This window comes from Varanus komodoensis, unplaced genomic scaffold (assembly GCF_004798865.1).
Source record: "Varanus komodoensis strain SLA01 unplaced genomic scaffold, ASM479886v1 scaffold21, whole genome shotgun sequence".
Classification (NCBI taxonomy): domain Eukaryota; kingdom Metazoa; phylum Chordata; class Lepidosauria; order Squamata; family Varanidae; genus Varanus; species Varanus komodoensis.
In genome coordinates this window covers 12,410,488-12,438,098 of record NW_025335589.1, presented here as the reverse complement: position 1 = coordinate 12,438,098, position 27,611 = coordinate 12,410,488, and the positions used below count along the sequence as shown (strand labels likewise).

The following is a 27,611-nucleotide window of genomic DNA, read 5'->3' as shown; positions in this document are numbered from 1 at the left end:
GTAGAAACTTTTTGAAAAACCCTCGTATTTATGCAAAAATGCATACAATTTTTCATGCACACATGTTACTTTTAAATAATCAAGGTTTGGAATGAACCAAAATGAAAACTGAAAAAAAAAAAGAGAAATCAGTATTGACAGATGTGTCTATCTGTATTTTGAATTTAGCTTGGAAATAGCTGGTACAAACAAACAAGACATGGGTGCAGTGTGGTTAGAACAAGCAGAATTGGCAATTTCCCCCTATTGCTTTGATCCAGCTAACATGTCTGGCTCATTTGCAAAAAAGCAGCTCCACACAGAGCATACCGCAGTGACTGAAACAGAAGTTTACAGAGCAAGGACAGCAAAGCCATTTCTGTTGAGAGAGGATTACAACTGGTGGAACTGCTTCAGTGGATAAAAGGCACTCTGTGCAACTGAGGCTCTCTTCCTCACCAGTGATGATGATCGATCTAGGAGCATCTGCAATTGCAAATGTGATTCTTTAGGATTCCCCCTTCACACAAGCCACCTCAGTATTGAACAATATTAAAAGCCACATCAGTAGGCTGATCAAGCAGCTATTAACAGTGCCTCTGTGTTATTTGGACTGCGTCTCAGTTCATTGGACCTCATCCAGTTCATTACTGTTCCAGGCACTGAGTCAGAATATTCACTGCTTCACTGGAGTTAGATGAAAATGAGAGATAAGACCTCTGAGCCCAACTTGGATGACCTCTCCCAGCAGTTTCATGTAGATGTTAAAGTGCAGGTAGGATGAAATAGAGTCCTGTGGAACCCAGTAGTATAACTAGGGATGGACACATCCGTCAATCTCATATTTTTTCATGCTCCATTGTAAATTCATGCCATACTATTTCATCTTCTGTCTGTGGCATTTTAAAAAATCAGGTGTACAAACTCTGTATGCAACTCCAATATGTACATTCATGTAAGCATATTTGCCTATGTACATTTGTCTAACATACATATTTTTCCAAGTAGTTTTCCTTCATATAAATGTGTGTGGCAAGGGGCATTTGTCACTAATATAAACTCCCTTGTGCACGCTTTCTGTTAGTATGCACATTTTTGTACACACTTCTTTTTGTACACTTAACTGTGGCGTACTAAGAGCTATGAATAATGGAAAACTCTATTCCAGTTCATACATTGATTTGGGAAGGGCAGACTGAACTAAACTCAGGAATCAAATCAAACTCAGGAATCAAAGTTTCAGTGCATCTTGTAAAATCACTAATTATAATTCTGCAAAGGCCATGCCTCTTGGTGAGTTAAGGTGCAGTTAACAATAAGATAACATTTGAAACTTGTATAATTTGCAGGTGCACATGTCTAATTGTTTCATGCATTAAACATTATTGTCGGTATCATCCAATAGCATTACAACATGAAGGAAACAGATAGTAAGCAATGGGCCCACAGTTTGTTCAAGAGCTGGACTTGGGTGAGAAGGTGAGCGGACAGGGGTGGAACATTGTAAGTTTGTAGTTAAATGTTTTTTTTTGAAAAATCCTGAAAAACCAGAAATAAGGTGTTAATAACAAGAAGAATAACAGTTTTGCTTTTGCTTTAGCAGAAGCAGAGGCTTTCTGTAACACCTCAGGAGTATAGTTAAGCATCACCAGTGGTCTCAGCCAGCTATTAGCACATTATCTTGAGGATCTACATCATTAGTTTAAATTAGATTCAGTTAATTAGCCAGCTGGTACTCTTCTTGTCAAACTGATAAACAAGCTGTGCTTCACAGTTCCATAATAGTGAAACCATTTTTAAAAATCAAACAAAAATAGAGTCCCCTTTAAAAAAATCAAATCTAGAAATGAAACATGGGTCTGATAGATGTTATACTTGACTAAGTTTATTGACAATGATGGAGGAACTACAGTGGAGGACACATAACAACCAAAAAAGAAACTCTACTTTTAATGGGAATTATTGAAGTAGATTTTTAAAAAGTTTTCTTACCTTGTAAGACAAAATGATGTTATATGTTGAAATAACACTCTTATTCCATGTATGCCTTGCCTGGTCTCCAGAATCTAAGCATTGACACTCAAGAACATTTTGTTGTTTGATCTGCCACCATGCTTGTCACTATGAAATCCCTGATCACTGTGTGTGTGTGTATACATATATAATACATGCCCACATACTTGAATGTACAGTTCATTATGTAAATGAAAAACTGTTATCAAAGCATATACTTCTAAAAATATCACTCTATGAGTAGCATTGTCTCAATTTCCTTCCCTGTCCATGATGAATTCTTATTGCATTAATTCATGTGATTGCTGCTTGAAGGTTATAAGCAATTAGCAATTTGCCATTCAAAAAGAAATGTAACTCTTCTCTGTGAATCTGTAGTCAATATATTTTACAATTTTCCTGAGTTAATCAAGAAACATAAAATGTGTCAAGAAAGGTAAACATGATTGTTTTACCACTTTTGTATCAAACTTTATAATAGCTTGGCTATGGCATACATTTTAATTAGGTACAGAATGATCCTATTTCTATGCCATATTGTTCAAATAATGAGCACAGTTTGCTGTTCATGTAAAAATGTTCTAATTCAAAATTAATCAGAATGACTTCAATAACTGTTGATAGTCTAATGCAAAAGTATCAAGAAAGCTTCATTTCTGTTTACTAGTCTCTTTTGTGTGATACTCATGTTATTACACAATTGAAAACACTAATTCATTGCTCATATCTTGATCTTCTTTAGGCAGTAAGTACAGATCCTGTTCCAGTGAAACTTCACTATGACAAATCACATGACCAAGTATGGGTTCTCAGTTGGGGAAGCTTTGATAAGACATCTCCAACACTACAAGTGAGTATACTTCAGGTTCAAAGTATCATCCTGTACCAGGTTCAAAGTATCATCCTGAGTATTCATGGAGATGAAGGTTTTGTCTGAAAAATCTCCAACAGCAGATGTTCAATGCACATATCAAGTTCTCCTGGCTAGAAGAATATCCCCTTAGAGGTTTCCTGCTGGGTACGTGAGACCTCAGCACTTACAGTGGGGTGGTATTTTTAAACAAGCTGCTGTCATTTTCAAATTGTTCCAAATGAGAATTATACCTTGTATTCAAGTTGATATTAAGAAATACCAATGTGAAAAAACACTCCAGTTTAAGAAGTCTGTAGATTCAGCTGCAGGAGAGGGAGCCATTAGCACTATGTTTTGGCAATGACAGTGCTTCATGTGTTACACTGAGTGGGACATCAAAATGACTTTAAGTTAAAGATGGATCACAAAAAATATAGCAACAGCTTTTATTTGGCTTCCTTCCATAGACTTGTCAGAGCATTTAAAAAAACAGTAGCATGTGGAAAATCCAACCATACCGTTTCTTACCATAAATTAATTATTTGGCTAGAAACATGATGTGAATCAAATAGAATGCACTGGGGGTAGGTCTTTAATCCTTACAGCCACGTCAGGGGATAGAGCCATGGAAAGGAGGCATTGGTGTATTGTTTTAAAGCAATCTTAGGCAACCTGGTACGCTCCAGATATTTTGGGCATGAAGTCTCAGAATCTTTGGTCATGAATCCTTAGTCATTGTCCATTCTGACTGGGGACGATATCTGGAGGGTTCCAGATTTCCTATGCCTTGTGTCTAAAAGGCAAATTGAATAATTTAGAGAGGTAACCACCAGTGTATGTGATCACAGTGTTGGGATGGGGTGTGGTAATGGTGTGGAGTTAGGGTTGCAGGAAACAGAACAAGAGCAACCATAACAGATGGCCATGCAATTGCCTATTGAAGACACATTTCTCTTGCTTATATACAAACAGTAATACATTTATGGGTACTGTATTGAACACTCTGTGGTTTTCATTAGAAGCACTTTATAATCCAACAGATATATGATGGTTTTTCATTTCACAGAACCACTGGCTAGTTCTGGGAGTCATTAAATTGTAGCAAAGTAGTCGAAGGTGTATTACCCCAAATATAGAAGCTGTGCATTGCTTTACATCCCTTCTTTCTGAATGGATTTGCTGAAGCTGGTTATTTTTGCATCATTTGTTTCAAAAGGGCAAGTAACTATCAGACTGATAAGGGGATCGAGCTGGAAAAAACTTGTTTTGTAGTTGGGCATATTTTTGAATGAAGACTGTAATATATTGCTATTGATTATGGCTTGGTAGCTGATAGAAGTCCCTACTGAATATTATGCATTGCACTGGCTGTGCTGTAACTGAGCAATCCTTCAACATATTTATATGGATTATAAGGCAAAATTGAGCCAAAAATCCCCTTCCTAATGACAACTACATCTTTAATTTTGGTGCAACTTTATGATTTACTATCCTGGGAAACAACAGACAGTGTGTTAGTATCATTTCACAACTTTTGACCTTGTTTTAGCATTGTGAAGTTGCCCTAAATGTCATATATGTGTGAGCACAGTGGTATCAGCCACAATATCTCAATGAAATGTGGCAGTGCTAAAGTGGGAGTTTGGCATTAAAGTTGCACTTGTGCATATAATATTTTCTGATACATGCCAGTAACCTCCATTGCTGCCAGATATGTGTTCATTTGAAAACAAAGCAAAGCCTATAACCACAGGAGGTGGGGAAAATACCATCATAGTCTTAGAAATATATCATTACGTTTGTCCATGAGACTGAATAAGTGAGTAGCTTTCCTTTTATTTTGCAACTATGATAAGGTGAAAAAAATGATAAACTTGACACTTTATTGCAGAGTTTTAGTTAATTGTGTAACCGTATGGTGCCTAATAAAATAATTGTTACACAAAATATTGAGTAGAGTTAACATTAAATCACATCAGAAGATAAATTTACAAATAGGGTTGGATGTTCCTGTTTGAGACAACCTTCTGAGGAATTTTAAGGAAACCAGAAATGCTTTAGTAAAATTTGTACTATTTCTCACTGGGAGTTCTCTAGTGCAGTAGGTAAAGTGCAGGAGTTACTGATCCCTTGAATTTCCTACTATCAGCTCACTGTTATTTATTTTCACTTAGGTTTTGTTTTTAACCACATACCAAAGGTAATGGGGGACTAGGGATATGGAATAAAATACAATTTCAAAAATAAACAAAATAAGCTTTGTTTATTTTTATAACGTGATGATAGCTTTATTTTGGGCAAGAGCACCAAGACGATGTGGTCATGGCTTTACCTCAACATAATTTAATGAAACATAATTGATTCAAATGAATCATTAGTGCAACCAAACATGTGAGTAATTGTACACTGTGTCCTCCAGGTGATAACACAGGCTAGTGGAAGTATTTCTCATCATACTATTCATACTCAACCTGTGGGGAAGCAATTTGACAGAGTGGATGACTTTTTCATTCCTACTACAACCCTCCTAATCACTCACATAAGGTAGGTGGCATAAAACTGTAGCACAGCCAAGGCTTGGAGCCAAAGTCTGACCAGATATTCAGTATGCATTTGTTATTTTCAAATTCAACCTTTCTATATGGTATTCAGAATGGAGGGGTGGTTATCACACTGTATCTTCATTACCCTTTATGAAGAAAGATGGGCTAAGATATAGTGACTGGTCCCAGGTCACTCTGCGCTTGGATGTTCCTCATCCACAACCAAGCTTCCATTTTCTACATTCCATTGGATTCTTTTTTGTCCCTGAGCAAAAAAGTGGGGCTGGGGAGCTGAGAGAGAATCCTTTGGATCTTGCTGATCCACAGCCTCTCTCCACACTTTCCACTGATCCACCCATTTCCCATTTCCTCCCTCTTGAGGTAACTGTACCATCAACCCTGGTTTTCTGAAGGAACTGGGAATGAAGTTCTATCTCTTGCCTTGGAGGAGAACTGCAGCATCTGGTGGTTTCTTAAGAAATTTTATGGAGGAATACAATTTACTAAAAGATCACAATAATATGATTCTAGAAAATGCATTCCCTTTTTTTCGGGTTAATTACAGGTGTAAACTTTCACTGGATTTTACATCTTACCTTACTTTCCCACATTACCTAAGCTACATGCAAGGTTGGATCTTTGTGCAAGTAACCTTAAAACTATCAAGTAACATATGATTCGGATAAGGAGTTTAGAGGAATACTAGCTCATTAGAAAGTAAAGATTTTGCATTGACAAAGAAAAAAATCTAGCAAAACTGTCAATTTTGACAGACTTTAATTTGTTTTATTCTATATTATCAGTTTGTTAATCGGCTTGTTCTATATTAGCAGTTTGTTAATTTTTTTAATGTCTTCACAAGGATTAATATGCATTTTGTGTACATTTTTCCTCATAAACTATTTCCCCTAATATGTGACTTTTTACAAACAATTTTCCATTATATAATGCATGTGTTTTTCCTTCATATGCATACATCCGTGCATTGGATAATCGTGTTACAGCTTTCAAAGTTATAAATATGGAACTACTGCTGTGGTTTGTTTCACATATTAGTTTTTGAAGTGCATATTAAAAAGTGCACCCAACAAATTTCCACACCATCATATTGTTAATACTAACACTCCTAGAATAAATGGGTGAAGGTGAAATATTTTGGGGAATGTGTAGAATTCAAGGCAGTTCATGGTAAGGCTAGCCAAAAGACTATATGGGTGAAACATTCTTATTTATGGAACTTAGAGGAAACATATTGATTTAAAATACATATTTTAAATAGTATTTAGGTCAGAGCTAGGAAAATTAACACTCCATTGATAAAAATTATGGGTTTTCTTTGTTGGACATCACATACCAGATGATTTGGAATCATATAAATATTAACATCAGAGCAATGAGAGTTCACAATTAATATAACTGTCCCCATTTGAGATATTGTAAGAGTATGGTATTGTCTGTTTTAAAGAAAGCTATGCACTGAAAGAATACTTAAATGGTTGTTAAAGTATATTTTGCTCATTAAAACTCGTGAATTTTTGCATATGTTCTATAGTATCATACTATATTTTCTTGTCATGTAAGTATTTTTGGTAGTACACACTGGCCATCATGGCTTTTGGATTCCCACAAGCATTTTCTTGCAGATGTGCCAATCACAAGTTTCAGGATTAGTCTTCAAAATCCATAGCCAATGTAGGCATCCCAAACATAGATAACACAGGCTTTTGAATCCTTTTGTTGCACATCCAACTGTAGTTATTGAACATGTCTTCAGTAGTCCTCTATAGCATTTTTGATATTGCTGATGTTATTCACAAGTAGCATATAAGACACTGCAGTACATTTCCCTGCTGGGCAGGTTTTCCCAAAGTATGTGAATGTAAGACAGGAGAAGACCAGGCAGTGTTCGTTGCTAGAGCTGCTTTCTTTACCACTATTTTTACTCAGTGACTATTTAGTGCAGCAATTTTTGGTGCTTCTAAAAAAGGAGAATAATGTCTAATACAGCAACTAAAACAAAGCACAGCATGAGGTAAAAAGCTTGATGAGAATAGATACAAAAAGGCACATATTACAGCATTTTACAAATATGTCTGTGTTGTACCTTTCTGTTAATGAGCAACATTCAGGAAAATCTGTGCTATTAGGTAAATATTCATAAACAAAATGGCATTAGTATCCATTAGGAACAACCAAAAAAAAATCTCTTGTATCTCATTCTGACTGTTTGCCCTGATAATTTTTAATGAACATAAGAGTATAAGAAGAACCATACTGGATCAGCCCGAGGGTCCATCTAGTCCAGCATTCTGTTAAAAGTGGCCAACCAGCTGTCCATGGAAACCCACAAGCAGGACGTGCTGCAACAGGACTCTTCCACTCCTGTTGCCCACAACAACCACCATATTATTATTGTAGATGAAAATTTCTGCTGCATCTTTAGGTGTTTTGATTATGGCATGCTGGGACAAAGACATGTACCAACGAAAGTGAGTGCTCTAGGGAGGAAGAAGCTCTTACATACTTTAGAATACTTTGTTCCAAATGGAATAAGAAATTAGTGCTTTAGAACAGGAAATTACATTCTGTATTTTATACCCTAGGAACCCACTCCCTTTGTATTTCATAAACGGAGGTGATTGAATTTATCCCTTTTAGAGTGTGGAACCATCACAACCGTGGCATGAATGAAAGAATTATGCAGGCAGTCTTTAATGTGCTAAGGTATTTTTGCATTAATAAGTTGAAAGGATAACCAGATAATAAGCTGGAGATGTGCGGCTGAGTTGTAGAGAGTGTACAGGGCTTGGATGAAAGATCAAAGTTCACTCTGTGGCCTATCTAGATACTGTTGGGAACTGGAAAGCCTGAAGAACCATTGACAATGATGTAAACAAAACTGAGCTAGATGGTCTGGCGTAGTATACAGCAGCTTTCAATGTCTCTAACCAGAAAAAAAAAGAATATTTTTGCTTTGTACAGCTGAATGACTTTTTTAAAAAATAAGTTTTATTATGATAATTTTCTACAAAATAAAAACTAAAATATCAGTCATCAAAGACATTGGACATATTTGGTCAGCCTCCCATGTTTTTTATAACAATCCATAGCCATATTGAAATCTACGCATAGTCCCATTTCTCTAGCCAATAGTAAAAGGAGTTCCAAGTTTGATAGAAATATGCATCCTCTTTCTCCTTCAGAGACAAAGTCAGACTGTCTATTTTAACACAATCGAAGATCTTTTTAAAAATCACTTCATCAGTGGGTGGTTCTTCACTCCTCCAATGTTGGGCAAATACAATCCTTGCTGCAGTGATTATGTGTAGAATCAGATATGTTGCTTTTTTATCGACATCATCAGACACAATGCCTAATAAAAGAAACTTCAGGTTTAAATATTAAAGGTTTTTGTAACATTTCCTCAAGCCATTTATGTATTTTAACCCAGTATTTTTTTTGCCTTATCACAAGTCCACCACATATGATAAAAAGTACCAGGTTTACATTTCCAACATGTATTTGACATATTTGGAAACATTTTTGCTAATCTATTTGGCGATAAATACCATCCATAAAACATTTTATAAAGGTTTTCTTTATACGAGGTTGCAAAGGTTACGTTAATATTTCTTTCCCACAGCTTTTACCATTTCTGTAACTCAATATTATATCCAAAATTTTGTGCCCATGTTATCATAGTTTCCTTAATTTGTTCGTCTTTCATTCTCATATCCAAAAGAAAATTATACAGTCTTTTAATCATTTTTTCATCTGATTTTAAAATCATTTGATCAAATGTTGTTAATTCCTTATAAAAACCACACATTTTATAATCTTTAACATAACATGCATTTGAACCTTATGCCGCCAAGAAATATCAATACCCTGCTCTAGTAATTCTTGATTCAGTTTCAATTTTCCATCATTCTCCAGAATATCATCATATCTCACAATCATATCAAAAACCAATGCATTTGGATATACAAGAGCTTCCATAGGGGAAACTTAGTATACAGTGTTATCTTTAATTTTTTTCACACAACATTAATGACTTTCTAATATAATGATTTAAGAAACAACCATGTGTCTTACACTTCTCATACCACGTATAAGCGTGCTATCCAATTTGCAGATCATGCCCTTCAAGATAAAGGTTTCTTTTTTTTTTTTTATACAGTTGAATGACTTTGAAGGCTTAGTACCTTTCAGCAAATGTTCCTTCCTATCACTGTGTCTAGGCTTCATGATACCAACAAGAACCCTGCATCTAGTCATCAGTCTGAGAAACCTAGGAAGCGTCTTTTGCTTAATGTGCAATTCTAGAATGAAGCTTCTTCAAAGTGAACTTGTAATGCACCTTCCCTTTTTAGCAGTTCTTGCTATGAAATGAGGCAGAGCCTTCATCCATTCAAAGTGATGGTTATGTTGCTCCATGCAATTTCATCTTTGGTCTTTATTGTATTTGTAAGATATTCAAAACTCAAAGATGTTTGCATAGCATCATGTCAACATTTTTGTTAGGGGATCCCTAATTGGCTGGTATTATCCATATGGCTATTCCAAGGGGAATGGCTTCCTCTGAAAATTGACACCACATTGCAAGAATGGTGGCACTTCTGCAAATAACACCAAGTAGCAGCTGATCAGAAATCCAGTGAGCCAGAGAAACCAGCAAACACAGTGCCTAACTTCCATCACTTCCATCTGCAGGCTTGTTTAATGTCCAGAAGATGTTTTTATACAACCTGATATATTATTGATGCTAAAAACAGCTAGCAGCAAAGGTGTTTCTATCCTTATCTGATAGACATCACAGAAAGAACTGAAAAGAAACTGGATGGTTTTACCTGATAGAGATCCAGTCCTATTATATATTTTCTATTTGTATATGGTGATTCTGAAGACCATGGCTTTTTTTTTCACTCTTCCTTCTGAAAATTTCTCCTGAAATGCAAGAGCTTGTTTCTCATTTCTGTAAAGTATGTTCTGACCTTGGCTTCAGCTTTATACATTTGCAAAACCCAGCTTCCAAGGCACTGACTTTAACATTGCAAAAAAATTTTTAAAGCAAACATTTGGCTAGCCTCTGACATTGAATTAAACCAGGAATTAAATTATGACTGTGTGGCTGTTGTTTTCTGAATGATATATTCAAATTTGTTCACTAATTAAGGAATTCCATGTTCATAGATTGCACCTTGCTTTAAGAACTATGAGAGCTGGTTTAAATAAAAATGAATTGTCTGCATACCATGTCAGGGAAGGCTTTAAATTAACTGCAGCTGAGAAATCCATCAAATTAGGAGCAGTATGAAAAAACTTGTCTATTAAAATGAAGCTGTCATCAGTCATTGGTGAAAATGCTCAACAGCAGTGCCAGTATCGAAAGGACCTTAGGAAACAAGCATCAAACCATTTCTTTTAGGTCTTTAATAACCAGTGGAAAGCATTTTTTCACAATATTTGGCCAAAGTATTTTGACACCCTCAAGTGGCTACACTGTGCAACTACAGAGACAGTCCCTTTGGATCCTCTGCATTGGAACACAGCATGATAAAGGACAACTCTGGGTTGTATGTGACTACAAAGAAATAAATAAACATGCTTTGGTATAATTGGTGGCAGTACAAAAGATCTTCAATTAAATCTTCGCTTGAAATAATTTTTCCAGAATACAACAATTTCACAGGTCAAGAACATGGCCACATTATATTCAGTGTGCATTGAAAATGCAATGCAAAAGTTAAAAAATAAGACAACTGAATTAATAACAAAACATATAACTGGAAGGTTAAATAGAACCGTTGTCTATTTATCTCATATGAAGGAACAACCATGTTTCTAGAAATATATCTATGCCAGCTTCACATGCACAATAAATTGTGTGAAGGTATTATTGCATCTGACATCAATCAATGTGTGGACTTGTCTTTAAAACTAAATGTGCATGAAAGAGTCACTATGCCTGTTAAATTAAAAACTGCCATGCTTCCAGGGTATGATCTGAAAGTATCCAAGGAAGCCACCATGCTGCAACTAAGAAGGTCTGGGTCTGATCAGTGCTTGGAAGAAAGGACCACCCAGCAACCACATTTAGCCTCTTTACATTCCACAATGGAAGAAAGGTGGGGTGTAAATAAATAATAAATACAGTATTGGAGTTTCCCATTCAACAAACAACCAAACATGATTTAAAGGTAGAAAACAAACAAGCCCTGCAGCTGTTTGTCTGAAATTTGGCAGACTGCATTCTCAAACAACAACATACTCCACACATTATCCTATTCTGTCAAATACAGGAAATATTATTGCTATTGATTGTTTCCAATGATATTAGGATGGAAAGCTCAGCTTTGGTTCTTGAGCTGAATTCAGTAGCTACTGAATCAGAAGTGAAACATGTTGTTTTCTGCAACATCAACTTGGGTTCTAAACCAAATCTTGTGACTGTTGCATGCCCATGTAAGCAAAAGAGCATCAGTATGATCTCAGTTGTACCCACAGATTCCTATGCCTTATACTAACCATACATTCAGTTTCTGTGAGCAGTAAGAGGAAGTAGATTGCCTGAAGAAAGACATCTTAGAAGTCTATAGAGCAGATTATGTCAGCATCGCAGTTCATAAATCTAAGTAAAGTAAGATAATTGGAATAAATTAAAGGCTCTAATTATAATATTATACAATGTTTCAAAGCAGTGTTAAATTAAATAATTGTAAAATATTCATTCCTGATCTTTAGCTGCTTTAATCATTCTAGCAGGTGCTCTGAACATCACACAGTATCTACCTTCACATATGCAAGAATGAACAATCAACCTACTGGTGAGATCGCCTAGAATTTAAATAGAAATAATTATTCTATCTTTGAAATAGCTCATTCTCTTTGTCTGAAGTGCTAATGGTCATAGGAGAAATTTTCAATCAGAAACTATTTTGATGTTCACCCCTTCAAGCATTCCTGAGGCTATGCCTTCCTTTAAATGTGGTAAATAAGGTTCAAGTAACTTTGTTCTACTATTTTCATTAGAACTTCAAAGAAAGACAATGAATATTTCAAAGGCAGAATATTTAATTCTACTTCAATTTTGGACTACTATAATGTATATAATAAATGTGGGGGAGTGATTGTAGCAAGATGAGGATCCCAATTTATCTACCTTCATTCCAGGTGTCAGCTTTGTGGAACCTTACTAGCATTCTTCAAAAAGTTAATACATTTGAAGTGACACTTTTAATTTACATTGTGCCATTAATAATAACAGTTCATACATTAACTTATTATTGAAATTGAAAATATAAATTTTACAGCATTGATTTATTTGAAAATGTCCAACTGAAAGCAACAGCAACAAACAACCTCATGATCAAGCTATCCTTCAACTCTTACTTGAATGTGAAGCTGCATTAATATGAAAACATGTTCACAGGAAAATGGCAGAAAATGATAATGGTCATGATAAAGTCATGACCTGGGGAGAAAAATTTTTGGAATATGGATGGGAAATGCTTTCCCAATTGTTTCCACGGATACTTAACTGCCAAAAATAGCAGTATGCCATGGCCCAGGCTGAGGGCCATCACAGATTAAAGCTTCCACTGGCAGCAACCCTGGGAAAGCACTACTACCAGTCCCTTGCCCTTCCCAATCTTGTTTTCTGTATCACAGGACTCCTGGGAGGTACCACTGCCCTTTGATTCCTCATAGTGGATCTCAGTGTTTTCCAATGAGCAGGGAGACCCTGAAGAGCATTACCCAACATTCATCCTCTTCACCCACAGCCAGTTGAAGTCATCAGCTGTAGAGAACAGTGTTTTTATTTATTTATTTTTCGATTTATATCCTGCCTTTTTCCTACGAAGGGCTCAAGGCAGCTTACATCATTCTCCTCCTCCATCTTATCCCCACAACAACAACCTTGTGAGGTAGGTTGGGCTGAGAGTCTGTGACAGGCCCAAAGTCACCCAGTTGACTCCATGGCTGAGCGGGAACTGGAACCCAGATTGTCTGAGTCCCAGTCCCATGCTCTTAACCACTATACCACACTGGCTTTCATGTTGCCCATTTAACAGTTGGATGCTTGAGGGACTGGACCTTCTAGAAAAATTCTTCCAGTGCTGAGTTAATTTGTCAGTATTTTCAGGACAGGACTTGTCTTCAGGATCCTCAAATTTAACCCAAAGTCCCTGCGTAGCATGCATCTGAGAGGACTAGCTTTCTAATATTTTTCATGCTATTTCAGTTCCTAGTATTCCTGTTTTATACTTGTCTATTTAAGAAAAACAAAAATGGCTGTATTGCTCATGGCTTTCCCATTTAAAGTTCTCCTGGACTTAAGCATGTGTAATAGTTGATTCGGAATTGATAAATAGATAGTCTTGTTCTCATTTTTGTTGTTTAAAAAAAGTATGTGTGCATTATATAACTGTGTGAAAGAGAAAACCATGGGGATTCCCTTAAAAAAGTAAAAATGAAGAATATCCCTAGAAGAAGAAAGATGTGGCTTAATTTAATCTGCCCTGTTCCTTATTGCAAAGGTATCCAGAACACTCCAGTCCCATCACTGGAAACAAGGACTAGAAAAAGTGAATTTTCTTAATGACTCTGATCTGTGACTAACAACTCCACCCATTTGGTGTAAACTCAAGTTACCATGGGTACTCAATCCTGACAGCTCTGTCAAAAATGTCTTTTTTGACATTAGGAGCTGCTGTTGCCTGTGGCGTTTGTTCATGTATCCTAGGATAAGCTGCATTCATGCTGCTACCCTTTCACTGCCAGGTTAAAAAAAAGGATTGTTTGTATATCAAAAAAGCTTCCAAATCCTTGTGTACTGTGCATGATCAATTCAAACTTTAGAAGTTTGTTTGGCATAGCTTCGAAGGACTGCTAACATAAAGAAAATGTATAACTTAAAATATTCTTCAACTGCAGTTGCTGTGAACAGAAGACATGGGAGGGGCTGGGCCATTCAGTCTTCTTCCAATTTTGTGTTCTTATCAATCACTTCCCATAAACTGGTCCCCAATAACTGCCTGCACAAGTATGCGACAGTCTAGTGAAGCCCCAAGGCATTTGAAGTATTCCTTTGAGAAATGAAGGGAAAGAAATTACCTCAGACTTACAGTTACCTTTTTAGTCATGCAAAAATGGCTAATCGGAACTCAGACTTTGAAACTTACATCAACCATGATTTGCATTCCCCACCAGCTGGAACCTGATGGGATATTTGCTGAAGCAGGGAGATAGTACTCCATTTTGAACTCCAAAAAATAAAAGCAGAGGGACTGACTACAGGATAACTAAGGCTGGGTATGGTAAAATGGAATTATCCATCATAAGAAACACAAAGCTACCATCACTGCAAGAATTTTTTGGACTTTCTTCTTCATGACATTCCCTGCAGCAGAACGTATGATTATCATGCCTCCCACCCTTACTGGCTGATTAAATGTGTAGCACAGTAGCCAGATTCATGTGTTTCTTCCATGTGTAGCACAACTCTAGTGAAAAGCAGAGTGTGGTCACCCTTTTCATCCCAGCCCTGAAGTTATGCCCCTCGCATCACACCTGTCTCACCTGTGTCCAGTATAATGTATACAGTGTGGCATCTTTGGCATACTTGGGAGCTCTTCATGCAGTTTAGAACCCTGATAATGCAGGGCTCCAAACCATATCGGAGCTCCCACAGAGCACACACTTCAAACCTTATGGAGAACATGGTGGCAATGATGGCCAGGAGAGAAAGACTGAGGCAGGGCTAAATGCACAGTGGCTTTCATCAAGAATATCATACTCATGGGAATAACATATATATATGGTAAACATGCTACATCATATATTAGATCATAGTGGAAGCCTTGAGAAAGACAAAGCAAATGGGAATTTGTATGCTCCATCACTGAACTTCTATCTCATTATTCCACATCAGTCAATGCATCATCTGCCTTGATTCTCTTTTACCAAGAAAGCAGCATGAAGCCATATGCCAAGATAACATGTCATATTAAAAGTTTCAGATTCCATTCTGCTATGGCAAAAAATTAACATTCACAAGGCAGTTCATTGCCCATGTTCAGAAGGTATCTTACATTTAATACTCCCAATTAAGCAGAGACATGTCAGTTTCATCCCAAAATGAAACTCTAGCATGCGACTCTGAAATTTAATGCTGTTCAACATCAGGTTGTCAGTGTATACGCTAGTGGAAATCCAAAAAATAATAATTGTGCTTAATATGGGATTTTAAAATAATTTATTTTAATCATAGAGGAAATCATTAAAAACTATACTGTAATGATTTCTTCCCTCAAAAACCAAGAGATTCAGTATTATTTCTACTTTTTTGAACTAAGAAAGTCAACCTGCACTTTCTATAAAAAGATTCACTTTCTTCACAGTTTTGCTGCATTTATTGATATAATCACCCTTCATTTGCATATACATTAGTTCAGAGAATAATAAGGCCCAAAGCTTTTCTTAATCTTTATCAATGGGGAGGAGGGAAACTGCATGTGAGGAAATGGGAATTTTAATCTTTGTAATTTTAAAATCATTTTTAAGTTCAGACAGCTTTACAAAATATATGTTTGACTTAGTTTGGCTCATTTCTACCTGAAGCAGCATGAGAAGCACAGGTTGGGATCTAGTCATATCATTTGGGAATCTGACTGTTAAAGTCTGTGAGTGCCATCTCAAAACTGCAGTGCTAAGGAGATAAGGAAGTGCATGCTGAAGAGAGGGCTCTGATTGACACAGTTGGTGAACATAAGAGCCCTGCTTCATTAAACCAAAACTATCTGTTCCAGCATGCTGAAGTTCACAATGACCAACCAGCTGCCAATGGGAAGCCTCTAGGTGAAGCAGAACATGAAGGCAATAGATCTCTCCAAGTGCCTCTGATCCTAGTGGTAGTATAGAATGATCTTGGTTACTAACCATGATCGTATTTAGTGGAAAAAATCAGTCCTCTTTGGTTGATGTACAGTGGTTTCTCAACTGCAAGTACAACAGCTCCAAGTAGCTACAATATTTTACTATGCTGGTGAAATATGAAGGTGGTAGTAAAAGTAGCCAGGAAACAGACACACAAACTACCACCAAGAACAAAAATACGGTGGAACCAATAGACATTAAGTGGTGAAGCTTAGGAAGTTGCTTCCATCTTACCTTGTATATTTAGCACTTACTGGCAGTGGCTTTCCACTATTTCCACCCTTGAATAAAGCGTAGTGATCGGATCTTCTGCATGCAAAACCATGCCCTGCCACTGAGTCACGTACTTCAGCAGAAACAAGAAGGAACAGGTACAAGAGAAAAGGAGATGGAGGGCACTGTTGACCTGGAAGACAATGGTATCTTGGCAACGGTTGTGCCTTTCAGGTTTTTCCCCCCATAAATGGAAGGAGGCAGGACTGAAAACAGAAAAGGAGCTATGGAGAGTAAACAAGCCCAGAACCACTGGGCATGCTTTAGGAGCCCACCTGTGGCCCCAGGTAGAATCAGGGTAGAGAATCAATTACTGCTCTGTTGATAGGAGGTCTAATCACATGAGGGGATAAGTGTGAGTTGAGATATCTTATGCATAGGTAAAACAGGGTTGAGTGAAAGCACTAGTTACCTATGTAAAGGACATGTGTCTATCTTCTAATCACATTAAAGAAATAAAGAAATTTAATATTGAAAACTTCATCTTAGAAGTGCTGTTCTCTGTCCTTGTGCACATAAAAATGTATTTTGTTATTTTTACAGATCTCAGATAAATGTTTGCACTGAAATAAGATAATTGTGTTGGATATACAATTTGTAAATGCACAAAGTATATTGTCACCACTCTGTACTTTCATATTTTATGAAATATGATTTGGATTCGAAGAGGAGTGTGGGAACAGAAAGGGGAGGAGAAGGAGAATTTGCAGGAAAATGCAGGCCATCATGATCAGACTTAATGGGTCAGACTTTATTAGTTCTGCTTCTTCTGCTGGATGGCTTTCTTGCCTATTTCACGCAACTGTACACAGTATATATAAATGAATGGTATACATTTCATATAACTATGTACTGAGGCAACAATATTACAAAACACTCTAGTTCCATATATTAAGATATCATTCAACCTTTCATCTCAACAATTTGTAAAATAGGAGGATTTGGAAAAAGCTGAGAATCAGCTTGACCTCTGTCATAGTGTAGTTGTTTACTTGAAGTTGATTCTGTTTCTGGGTAAGCACCACAATGTAGTTCTGTTCCTTCCTATTTTAGGCATCTCTCTATTTCATGAAAACCTTCTAATCTTCAGTGTGAGCAGATATTAATTGTGGGCAGGTATTTTCTAAACCATCATAGGTCTTTATACCATGCAGGAATGTGACCCCATTTTGTTTCAGTTATTGTCTGCCAGGTAAATTAAGAAGACCCTGGTTAGAAGCAGACCTGAGAATGTGACAACCATGTCTAAGCATTTGGAGTAAAATGTAATTTTTGTTTTGTTTTTTGTTTGGATTGAAGACTTAGCAAACCATTTGCAAGTCTACTCAGAAATAAGTCTGATTGAACACAATAGAACTTACTTTCTAGCTTTAGTTAAGTGTGCTTAGTTTTATAACTTTATCCTGAAGTCATGTACTTGAAATTATATGATATCCCTGAAGTAATTTCCAGTGAGCTCAATCAGACTTTTAACTGGATAAATATCTATAGGAATGTGTTCTAAATTACTGATGTGAAAAGCAGGCATTTAATTATTCTTTTATTCTCTTCTGCTCTATAGTTCAAACAATCATTTTAAATGAGCCAATGGACTTTTAATTCAAAGTCCCTTTATACTTAACCCCAAGAAAATGGAAATAGAATATCCTAGTATTCCTCTGAAAATGTACAAATGTTTACTGGAGTTCACCAAGAAACTGGAAGCCAATCTTTGTTGTTGAGCATTTAAATCTAAGAACATAGAGGACAACTATAATTAGCTGCTTTCTTGAACTTTTGTGATAAACCCACAGTGAATCCTGTAGTTTAAAAAGTGACATACAAATCTAACACACCAGCTGAATGAAAAAATTATTTACTTATTTGTTTAATTTATTTTCTTCTAAATTGGCCTGAGGGCCCTCCAAGTGGATTACAATTAATTAAAACACATCCTAACAATAATAATTAATCCTATGAATAGTTTTGTCTGCAATTCTTTTTAATCATGCAAGAGTCACTGGCTCTCTAGAGAAGAGGCTGATGCTGGAAAAACTGGTCTTTGGCACTATGACCACGAGTTTCCTTTCTTACAGAGCACTAGAAAGAGGAACAAGATATCAGCCGTTTCATTTATTTTTAAAGTGAATGACTAGCCCAGAGCACACAGTCTTAAGCATGTCTTTAAAATGTCAGTATAATCCCTGTACCAGGCCTTGAAAATTGATTTTTCCTAAAACTGCAGTTACTGATGGTTTCTTATCAATTCTGCTCAAGATGGAACTCTGTAGTCTGGAAAAGTCTTGGTCACCAGATTGTATAGTCAGAAAAACGTGGTTTACTATGGAGCTCTTTTCAACCTTATGTTCCTGAAGTTGCCTCCGTGTCTGAGCCCAGAAATGAATTGGGTATACTCAGTGCTTTTATTGTCAAAAAAGAAAAAAGGTGCCAGAACTCGCATCTTGTTAAACTTTTATTTAGGGTTTTTTAGGGTAATCTTTTATTAGCAAGACCAGTGGTAGAGAAGTAATTAGTATTTTTTTTCATTTTTAAATTTGGGGTCACACTTTTACACTAAAAATTAAAAAAAGATTTTCAATTCACCAACTTTTTTTAAAATAAAGAAATTATTTACCTTTTGCATGTAGCCAGTCACTCTGCACACACATAAACATAATGGTTGCCACCGACAGTAAGCACTCAGCGCGTGTCCACACGTCCAATTCCAAGCCGAGCAGCGTCCCAAGCCAAGCAGCGCCCTCACAATCAGCGTGGACACACAAGCAGCCCTCATGCACTATTTTAATGATTTTTGCTGCTGACCTGCTATGCCTGACAGGGCGATTCAAAATCACTTGGAAAAATCCTTTGGAAAAATCCCTTAGAAAAATCCATCAAAAAAAGGTGCCAGAATGCCATTCTGGTGCGTTCTATGACAAAAAAAAGCCCTGGGTATACTCTCCTAGTCAATGTCCCAGTATGAATACCTATATAGACTTCATTGTAGCAGTTACTCTATTGTAAGAACTACCCTGAAAAGTTTGTTGGTTTAGGGGCAGCCAAATACATGGTGTTCAGTCATGTAAGGATTGTGTAGGGTATATATGGTAGGCAAATGCCCTTAATGTGGTCCTTAATCACCTTGAAACATTCTTGAGAGAATGTTATGAGTTAAGTAGAGAGTCTGAAGTAATGTTGATGAATAAATTCAACAGGAACAGGACGTGGCTAAAATTAGTCTTCCTGGGACTTAAAAAGAAAGTAAATCAAAGCACGAGCCACTGCAGAGTTATGTTAGTTCAGCTATGCCAAGGCAAGCTTGAAGACAGTTTGCTTGTGGCAGGATAAATGCAAGCAAAGATAGTTAAAGCCCAGAGCACTGCTGATTCCTGTTCTGATGAGCAATAAGTACTGCTTTGGAAAAGCTTTAGGAATATATTTGAAGTCACCCATATGTTCCACTTGCAATCAATTTGCAAGTTCAGAATTCTACTGGACACATGGAGGAAACTGAAAGATAATCTAACAATTTTTTCATATTTCTGTTCGTTTTGCTTTGGAGTGGATGCCACGTTGGCCTCAGCAGCACAGGGGCTTCTGGATTTTATAATGGCAGTCTTAGGAAGTGTTGTGGTTAGTCCTTTTCCTAGAGATATTTTTTCTCCAGATAAGGGCTAACTTCTTGAGCATTCACAGTGCCAAAGAGCAAATCCTTCTTTTGCTTTTGATTAATTAATTCATTCATTTATTGACTAAGAGCATTTCCAAGCTCTGTTTTACATCAGACTTGATCAATGTTCCTGATTTCATCTGCCCTCTACCAATTATCTTAACATTTAACTGTCTTTCTGACCTCAAACATAGTATATTCCACTAGTGTTTGATGTTTTATTTTGCTTTGTAATGCTATGCATCTTGACCACTGTAGCTCTGGTGGCCAAAAGACCACATCAATTTTTCAAGGAACACCCAATCATTTAATCTTCTCTGAAGTTAGTCTAGTTCAATCCATAGTGGTCTAATCAATGTGCCCTCCTGAGCTTTGCTGTACATTTTCTCCCTACTTACCTTGAACATGCTTCTTGTTTCAATACTGATGTATTTCACTTCTGCTTTCACATAGCATTCAGTTCAAAACCTTTTCCTTTAGCATTTTATGTGGACACATCAATCAACCTTTCCTTTATAAGATTCAACGAACAATAATAGAAACACAACTAAGTATTAAGCACATAAGCCAGGTAGAAAGAAACTAGCTTTAAGTAGAGTTGGGTGTACAGGATACAAATATTCCAGGTTTGGTTTCTTGCAAGGCATTATCTCACAAATGAAGCAGATATTCTATTTTATATTGACTAGAATAGAAGGTACATTTGCATCAGCCATAAGCAGTGCATTTTATACATCATATTAAATGCAATGGCTGCACATCATCGCATCCGTTCTGTGTGTTCATGGTCAAATCCTTTGGCATATTGGTACCAGCAGCAATGTAATAATATAAAATTGTACTTTACAGATGGAGCATGTGGACTCTTTACTGCCATGGGAAATGAATGATCTATAACACACATATAAGTACTTCAGTTGTAACTCACATTCGCTTCATAGGATCACAGGTTTCACTTGCTTAAATTGTACACCTAAAATAGGGATTGTGTGTGATGTTTCAGAGGGTTCTAATACAAATAAATATCCAGGTTTATTAGAATTCTGTGGACAAAGAGCTGGAACATACATTAACTTTTCTGTAATCCTACCCACTAATGCTTCCAAACTAACTAAATGACAAAACTTCATCATGTTTTGAGTTTCCTGAGCAGACACCACCTGCTGATGCAAGTGCAGAAACTCATTACATTTCGCCAATGAGATGGAAGCTAACCACCAGAAAGAAAACATTATGGGAAAAAAAGTGCCCACTGTCTACATAATTTATATTTCTTCATTAAATATATATTTATTCCACCCGTCATCTGATGGTGTTGTATCAATAAAAAATAATGGTAAAATCACTTGACAATGATATTCTAAAGCATTATCCATTAGAATTTTCTGAACACCTGAAACCTGGCCAGGGAATCTCAAGCTGGATGCATAATTTACCAAAATACAATGTTAATAATATAAGCAGCTCGTGTAATAATGAACACATGTTTAGTCACTTGGTTCATATCCAAACTAAAACATTGATGCATTTTAATGCACAGATTTTCAAATTAAAGCTTTTGTAAAATGAAAGTTATAATTGCCTTATTGCTACCCATTTAAATTCTAGACTAGCAGTCTGAGAGCCAAAATATTATAATCATGTAGCCAAGCTTTAACCTTTCATTTATTCTAGAATAAACATGTGTGATCCCAATTTGGAACAGGAAGGTTTGATGAATACAGCTTCCCCTCTACCAAACCCCTCGCTACCATTTCCCAGGCATATATACATATGAGTAAAAAAGAACCTTTCCATTGGCATTGTTGGATAATCATTAGTAGTATATTAACTGTCCCCATGCAGTGGAAGTTGCTGCTAAAGAGATTAATTATCAGTCTCCTAAAAGCCAAAATGCATGCACAAGGGTTTGTTATTATGTACTGTCAAGTCATCTCTGACTTATGTTGACCCCATGTATGAAAGCTCTCCAAAATGTGCTATCCATGACAGTCTTGTTCTGCTCTTATGAATTCAAGATAGTGGCTTCCTTTATGGATTCAATCCATCTTATATTTGATCGTCTGCTGTTTCCTAGCAGGATTGTCTTTTCCAAGGTTTTGCCTGCCCAGGGTGTATCCAAAGCATGACAGCCTGTGTATTGTCATTTTAGGGAGAGTTCTGGTTTCTAGGGAGAGTTCTAGTTTCAGTGCAAGGGGGAAGAGATGCAAATCTGATTGTTGGTAGGTGTGGCTTAGCCCATTTCACCTGGCAGGGAAGTTTGACCCAGATCCATTATCTCCCCCAGCAGCTTTCCCACTCACTAGTTCTGAAAAGTGCTATAACAGAAAATGTCAACTAGGAAAAAATGGATGAGATGGAAAGACTTATGTATTTAAAACATGTTTATCTCTGTCTTAGAAAAGGGTACCAGAGCAGCTCACAAAGATTAGTAATAGGAAAGTTCCATTCCTTCAGGCTTACAGTCCAAATATGCAATGCAAAAGGAGAAAAGATTAGGAGGAAGGAGGCAGAAGCGTATTCTGATATTGGTCCTTAGCTGCAAATTTCTCACAACAACCAGCTGCAATGGAAGCAATTCAAGGAGAAGAGGTTCCAAAAATTCTGGTATCTCAGCTGAAATGAGAGAGTGTCTCCAGTCCCTTTGTCTTCCTTGCTTCAGACTGATAGAAGAGCTGTTTCCATCTCAGAGTTGAGAGAGAGGAACTTGATGAAAGTGGTTTTCAGTAAAACAGATAGGGTGGACCACTTGATTTCCTGTCTCTCCCTCTGCTGCAGTGTGATGAGGTGGCTGCTCTCAGGTGAAAATAGATGAAAAAAGGAAACGGATGGAGTAAGGTTAATAGACTGGCCCTTCTTTCCAGCTCCCATTCTGCTGTAGCCTGCAGGTTAAGTCCTTTGTTCTCTTCCTCACCAGTGCTCCAATTGAACCTCCCACATCCTGGCTTACCTTTAAGAGGCTATTCATGTTTTGTTTAGTCGATCATTTAGTTAACTAAACTCATCTATACTTGCAAATCATGTCTAGATTTGCCTTTCATCTACTGGCAGTGAATTGTCAATTCCAAGCTGAAAGTAAGGCTAGGCCCAAGCTTTGACCAGAACTTTGTCCAAGAATGACCTATCAGCAGTTGACTATTGCACACTCCATGCAATGTTATTTGCCCTCTAGGCAACCCATCATGTACTTGCATTACTCAACCAATTAACTTCCACTTTCCCAACTTTGCCATGTAGTTAAATTCCATGTAGTTCTGTTTCCACAGCCTGCCATCCTTCCCACTGCTTCAGCATAAAACGCAGACAGTATGAACACCCTCATTTTGCTTTTTCAAATAGTGAAACAAGGACCCATATACACACCGACAAAACTCATATTGGTGATTCCAAGCCTGCTTCTGTGCAGGAAATTATTGTGCAGAGAAAGCATGAGGGTTAGAAGTCTCATAAATATTAATCAGGGATTAATGAACAGTGGGAGGCCTCTGCATATCAATCTGTATGAAAAGGAAGTTTGCATTAAACATGGTAGTTCTTACATATAAATCACTGGGGAAAACTAAAGGCCCTCTGATATATCACTTGTTGTTCTACTAGAGGCACATTCGTAAAACAGGCTTATACTACATAAACCAAGGGCATAATTTTATGGCACCATTATGAGTGACTGCAAGAAATTTTCCCCAATCTTTCAAAATTAAATGCTTATGAAAAGGTGCCAAATTAATAGCTCTGAAAAATTAGTCTTCTATTCCAATGACAGCCTTGAGCATGGACAGTGTCAGACAGAGATTCTGAAAGAACCAAGCAAGTATAACTTACTTTGGCCATAAGAGGACACTGCTAGTAATATCTTCTGCCAGTTCAATCACTGCCTGCACTGTTTAAGTTTGTCCATGAAGGGTACAATTTAGATTCACCTTTGTGTGGTGGATCACTTATTCTGAAGCAGTAAGAATGCCTCTGAAGACCTTACTCTGAAGGAGTAAGAATCAATATGTATCTTACAAGGTACTGGAATGGCAGCCAGTGGCAAGAAAGTTTGTTCACTATTGATGGAGCTCAAATGCTAAAGATCTCTTTCTAGAGAAAGCTATACCACTTGTTGTTAGTTACAAGTCTAACTACGCAGCCCAGGTGTGCATTTTCTTCTGTTTTCTTTTGTTTAATTGTTGAGTTAAAACTTAAAATTAAGACATTATTGTGGTCCACTGCATTAGGACGTACTGCATGTAACCATCATTTTCAATGGCTATCTTTATATTTGGTTTGCTAATTATTTCCACACATTTCCAGTTTACTTCATTTTAATTTATTCCAGCATTTTTGAGATGGAGCAAAACAAGTTCCAGCAGTCATGGTCATAAACAGAAATAACGATACTTAAAATCTACGTCAGAATGTACCTTAACCTTACTCAGGAAATGTATTCCAACTTTGTATTTTTATTTCGCTGTCATCCTTACTTGACGCTAATCCTCTTTAACCCACTGGCACTATTTGTCAGACTTTCCAGATATATTATCAACAAACAGCAAGAAAACTTGACACTGAGGATCAAAAGGGTCAGGGGCAAAATCTTATATATGTGCAGCTAAGAAAAAGGCTGAGCATTTCACTTGTCCTGCAGTCAAATGTAACAATGTTCTTATGTAGCTGTGAGCAATATTGAAGGGATATGTATAGTAAGGTATTTTTTCAACAGCCCAACTCTGTTGCTTTGTGAAACAATATGAATACAAGTGAATAAACAGTTCTAGTCTTCCTTATTTAAAAGCTTGTGGCAAAGTCCATTCAACCACCAATGGACTGGACACTGACAGGTTTCAGTGGACCTTTTCAATAGCTGTCATTTTCTAGCTTCATCGGGAATTCAGATTCTGGACATGTATGGTGTCAAATACCTTGCAGTGTATTCAACCAACTGATGATGAGGATGACTTTTCTCAGCTTTTTTCCTCTTGCAAGGAACCCATGCTAGGTTACATGGTCCTCCTCTACCCCATTCTATCCCCCAGCAATAACCCTGTGAGTTGGGTTGAGTTGGGCTAAGACTGAGTGACTGGTCCAAAGTCACTCAGTGAGCTTCATGGCTGAATCCAGATTTATCTATTTGTTTGTTTATCTCATTTTAATGCCACACAATAGCCATGGATTTCTGGGTAGTTAACAATAGTCCCCAGTCCAGCACTCTACTTTTCACTCCACACTGGCTCTCCTTAGTGACTTTAAACCATTAACAGCAATGGGAGGCCAGTGTGAACCTCCCATAGTGACATCCAGTGACATTGCTTTGTTCACACACAGTTGAAGGGAATCCCATGTTGCATAAACTTCATATTGTTGACTTTCTAAAGCAACTGATTCACTGCTAAGCATAAAGAAGATTTGTGAATGTAACAAATTAGGCCTTAATAATTGGAAGAAATAGTCCCCTTCTGATATTAATTTCATCAGAATCAAGATAAATATGGGCATAAATATCTAAATAGCAACACATATTTGATGTTCCTGGAAAAAAAGAGAACAAAATGAACTAAAATATACAAGACGTACTGCATAATCACACTAAAGTTGTTTATTCCTTCTAGTTTAAGCAACAGTTATTTAAATTCACATAAACCCAAATTCACTAGAGTTATATACATCCAGAATAGTATACAGTTTTCCCCTATTTGCATGATAAAAGATGTACCAATTAAACTTGGTATGTGCCACTTAAATATTTGTTCTGCTTAAGGTGAATTGTAATTGGAGGCATTTTATCATCAGCATGATAAGTTGTGACTTATATCTGCTTATATCGTGCTAATCACTTTATGATTGCAGTACTCAATTGTAGCTTCCATGTATATACAATAGGTTATCAAAGATAAACACCACTGACATAACATTTTTCTTAAACACACTGCTTTCCAATATAGGTAGTTTACACATTCGACTTCCTGTCATCAAATCTACAGTAACATGGTATAATCTGGTGATCACATGCATTTCAGAAGTAGGCTTCCCATCTGCCGGAGCACATATATCCATGTCACTCTGCAGACTTCTAAGTAATTGCTGCACATTATCCTATCTGTGATATACCTTGGATATTTTGCTTTGATTTTGTCTTTTTTTTCTCTAGGTTTGGATTTGTTCTTCACAAGGATGAGCCTGTGCTTCAGAAAATTGATCTTGAAACTATGTCATACATCAAGACAATTAGTTTAAAGGATTACAATTGTGTTCCAAAGACTCTGGCATACACACACCTTGGAGGATATTACTTTATCAGCTGTAAGCCTGACAGTACTGGAGCTGTTCCCCCACAGCTAATAGTGGACAGTGTTACCGACTCTGTGATTGGATATAATGGTGATGTAACAGGAACTCCATATGTCTCTCCTGATGGTCACTATCTAGTCAGCATTGATGATGTGAAAGGTCTCATGAGGGTACAGACAATTACAGTTAGAGGAGAAATACAGGATGCCTTTGATATTCACACCAACTTGCACATATCTGATGTGGCTTTTCAAGCATCATTTACTGAGGCCCATCAATATAATGCCTTCGGTAGCTCTAGCACACAAACAGATGTGCTCTTTGTAGAATTGTCCTCTGGCAAAGTGAAAATGGTGAAGAGTCTTAAGGAACCTCTTAAGCCAGATGAGTGGCCTTGGAACAGTAAGAACCGGTTAATTGAGGGCAGTGGGCTCTTTGGTCAGTACTTGATGACACCCTCCAAGGAATCCTTGTTTATTTTAGATGGACGACTGAACAAGCTGAATTGCGAAATCACTGAAGTTGAGAGAGGAAACACAGTAATTTGGGTTGGAGAAGCATAAAGAACCATATTAGATAACAGCTGAGTGAATAGTTTTACAGTACGTTGCACTTAACTCCATCCTCTAAATTGTCACTGTTTTCTAAAAAAAAAGAAAGAAAATGCTAGACCCTTCTGTATATGTTTCATGGTTGACTAAGATGCAATTTTGCTTACATAAAAGATGCTGAAATTGTGAATACTATTGATGACAGCCTTAGAGCATATTGGCTAATTGGTGAAAATATTAGAGTTATTATAAGCACCTTCAATACACAAGGAAATGCTCACATCTACCCTCAATACATACCATAAATAATGCCACATTTTAAAATGAAATGTTTTTTAAAGAGCAAAAAATAAATATCACATTGACTTAAATTCATGGAATTGTTAGGTTATGTATAACTCTAGATTTCTTAAACTGAAACATACTGCCCTGTCCTGTCCACTATTTAATCTTTTTGTGCCTTGAAGGGAAATGTCTCATAAGGAAAGAGAAGCCTCGGAAGCATGTAATTGTATTCCCATTGTGGCTACGGGCTTTCTTTC

The 27,611-nt window shown here is 36.9% G+C and overlaps 1 protein-coding gene across 3 annotated transcripts in view; it reads left to right on the top strand.

Annotated features, from left to right (window-relative positions):
* FSTL5 (follistatin like 5) overlaps positions 1–27,081 on the top strand; it is a 356,934-nt gene extending 329,853 nt beyond the window's left edge. For all 3 annotated transcript variants that reach the window (XM_044430808.1, XM_044430807.1, XM_044430806.1), the window contains 3 exons: positions 2,735–2,842; positions 5,265–5,389; positions 26,379–27,081. In XM_044430808.1, the coding sequence (XP_044286743.1) occupies positions 2,735–2,842; positions 5,265–5,389; positions 26,379–27,081 (936 nt within the window). The remainder of the gene's footprint in view (positions 1–2,734; positions 2,843–5,264; positions 5,390–26,378) is intronic.
* Positions 27,082–27,611: the final 530 nt, after the last annotated feature.